Raw genomic sequence first — 3,134 nt, forward strand, 5'->3', positions numbered from 1 at the left:
CAGATTTGGGGATGAGAGTAATGAAAGTGGATTTGATAGCTGGGGCCATTTTTCCAAAGAGGCGGCAGTGCTCCACCATCTTAAGAAGATCCAGACCCAAGATTTCAAAGAAAGCTAGGTAGAATTCTATGGACCAGCCATCAAGCCCTGGGCTCTTGTCTCTTTGGAAGCCTTGAATGGTAGCCTCTAGCTCCCCCAATGATACCTCCTTAGTTAGCTCCTCCCCTACCTCTGTATCCACAAACCTGGGGAATAGCTCAGCCACACGCATTATTTCTAACATATTGGCTTCCCTCGGGGCCGCGTATATATTCTTGAAGTGTATGGTGGCTAAAGAAGCGGGTTCTCTGGAGGTATTGACCTGATGTCCCTGATCATTTTGAAGCTCCCAGATGGTGTTGATGGCTTTCCGCCCATTGGCAAAGCGGTGATAGAACTTTGTGTTTTCATCTCCCTCCTTGAGCCAGATCGCTCGGCTTCTTAGGCGCCAACTTTCTTCTCTATCCTTGAGGATTTGAGTCCTCAACTTGGTCAAGTGTGCATAATGTTCTTTTTGTTCCATGGTGGTGAAAGTATCCTCCGTATGATCTTCAAGATCCGCAATGGCCTGCTCTGCTTGGATTAAGATTAAGTCTTCTTGTTCCCTTTTCTTGTGCGCCCATTCTTTGGATAAGCCCTTAATTTCCTTGAGATTACTGATAAAGCCTTTTACTGGGTCCTCCTCCTCGGAGATTGGATGGGATTTCTAGAAGTCCGAGACGAGCTTCATGTAAGAGGGGTCCCGGAGCCAGGTAGAATTGAATTTGAAAGGGGCTGAGACCTTGTGGGATCGATCACCAACTTCCAGGTAGATGGACCGATGGTCCGAGATTCCCCCGCTGCCTACCCATTGCCTGGCCCTGGAGTGACTAATGTGGAATGCCTCCTTAATAATGAATCTGTCCAATCTCCTAGCCAGGCTTTGGCTTCCAGTACGGTTGTTTTTCCAAGTGTGCTGGATCTTGGCAGAAGGGATATCAATCCAGTGGTGATCCTCTAACAACTGCTCGAAGAAATCAGATAGTGGGTCTATCTGCGCCATGTGGCCCCATGATTCCATGTAGCCCATATAGAAATTCAGGTCCCCGCCTAGGATCACATAGTCAGCTTGGAGGAGAGAGGAGCTAAGGAGCCTTCGCCAGAAGGACTCCTTATTGTGGCAGGGACCGTAGACATTGATGACCCTCATCTCTTCCTCCAGGTCCTTGGAGTAGATATCCGCACCCAAAAAGCCCCCACCTCCCCAGATGTTCTTCAGTACAATGGATCTATTCTTAAACCCAATTGAAACCCCCCCAGAACAACCCGAGACGTCTAGAGCATGGAAAGTCCAACCCGGCAGCCATGAGTTCAGAAGGGGGATGACCGACTCCACCTTGCTTAGGGTTTCTTGTAGAAGGATCACATCAACCAATTCGGATAAGAATAGTCACTTCATGGCTAACTTTTTCTCAGGGCTAGCCAACCCTCCACAGTTGAAGGACAGAAGCTTCATAGAGGAGGGGGGTAGGGTGTCCTTTGCTCTAATAACCCTTTCTATGGTTTGTTGCTTACCTTGGACCACCTCATCGCCCGCTTTTTCTTTTGCCTTGTTAAGGTTGGATGGTCTGCCTCTTCCTGGTCTGGGGGAGAGAAGGGGGGGGACTACATCCAGCCTTATGGCATCCGGCTCTCTCTGCTTAGCTATGGATTAGGTAGTATACCTCAGAGTCGAATTTACCGAGGAGGAAGGAAGCGAGAGAGAGGAAATCGGGGTGGAAGAGAGAGAGCATGAGGTGTATATGGGCGACGGCGTCGGGAGGGAGCAGGACATGTAGGAATGTCCTGTCCAATGGGGGAGGGGAGGGAGCCGGGAATCAGGAGCAAGGTCGGGGGAGAGTAGGGAGGGGGGGGGGGGGAATCAAAACTAGGGGAGGCAACTGGGAGGAGAGTGATAATAAAGAAGCAGAAAGTTGTGAAATAGAGGCATCAGTAGATAGAGACATACCTGAAGAGAAGACATCGCCTTTTGTTGCCTTGGAGCGTCTCAGTGGTGGAGAGGGAGGCCCGATAGGGTTCTTGCCTCTTTTCTTCAATGCAAGTACAAGTAGTGCCTCCACTGTGTCCGGGGTTTTATTCTGCTCCGCCATCTAAGTCACAGCTGCCTGTGGAGGAGGTTGATCATTCACCGGGTCTTGTCCCTACTCTTGGAGATCCTGCTCGTGCTTCTTGAGGAGGGGACAGGCTTTGTAGAGGTGACCCACCTGATGACAGCTCCTGCATCGATAGGGGATGCCTTTGTAATCCAACAACTATTTCCTCAAAAAAGATCTCCATTGGATGATGATGTTTCCCTGAAGACCACCTCTGATGTCTAAGTGCACAAGTATCCTTGCATAGGCCATCATTCCTGTGGTCTGGTAGGACTTGTCATACTCCATGAAAGTGCCCAGAGAGTTCCCAATTTTCAGGAATATGTCCTCAGACCAGTACTGAAGAGGTAGCCCCGAGAGCCTGATCCACACCGGCCCGACCCCAATTTGTTTAGTCTCCGGGTCGAAGAGTGGCGTCCATCTCTTGAGGAGAACTGGCGCTTTTTCAAAATGCCAAAATGAAGAGAGAACCCAACTCGTATGGTCGGCCCCAGCAAAACGCAGGGCAAACCATCCGCGAACGAATGTCTGGACGAAAGGGATGTCTGCCAAGTGTTGTCCCAAGATCTCCATGGCCCAAGATTTCATTCTGTCCACGGAATAATTCCTACCTCTAATACGTCCTACGAGGACTTTGTCCGCGTAATCCATCGCATCCCCCCACTGAATATCTTCTTCGAGCCGAAGGATAATGTCTGCAGGCCTGGATTTGAAACACTTTTGTTTCTTCGAGGATCGGGAGGACATGCGCCTAAGGCTTGTTGTGACCCTCTCCTCTTCCGGAGCTGCGGGCGGTGGAGGAGGGTTAGGGTTTGGGGGGAGATCAGGGACTGCTTTAGGAAGGGGGAAACCGAGGAAAAGCTACCCGAGGGGATGGAGGGAGCCGAGGTCGAGAGGGGAGTTGCCGAAGGAGGTACTTCAAGTAAGGCGCCAGACAGCAATGCAAATGGGAAACCCGATAGC

At 50.5% G+C, this 3,134-nt stretch overlaps 1 protein-coding gene across 1 annotated transcript; it reads right to left on the reverse strand.

The window, feature by feature from the left end:
• Positions 1–2,330: 2,330 nt before the first annotated feature.
• On the reverse strand, positions 2,331–2,822 carry LOC149263631 (uncharacterized). The gene has a single exon (XM_089389443.1). The coding sequence runs from the start codon at positions 2,820–2,822 to the stop codon at positions 2,331–2,333; it is 492 nt and encodes a 163-aa protein (XP_089245569.1).
• Positions 2,823–3,134: the final 312 nt, after the last annotated feature.

This window comes from Pinus tabuliformis, chromosome 6, assembly GCF_031772625.1.
Source record: "Pinus tabuliformis cultivar Carrire ecotype Pingquan chromosome 6, CPIR1, whole genome shotgun sequence".
Lineage (NCBI taxonomy): Eukaryota > Viridiplantae > Streptophyta > Pinopsida > Pinales > Pinaceae > Pinus > Pinus tabuliformis.

Bases quoted from the DNA above. Each gene is read 5' to 3' on its own strand.
- LOC149263631 (XM_089389443.1), bottom strand. From the start codon at position 2,822: ATGGATTACGCGGACAAAGTCCTCGTAGGACGTATTAGAGGTAGGAAT.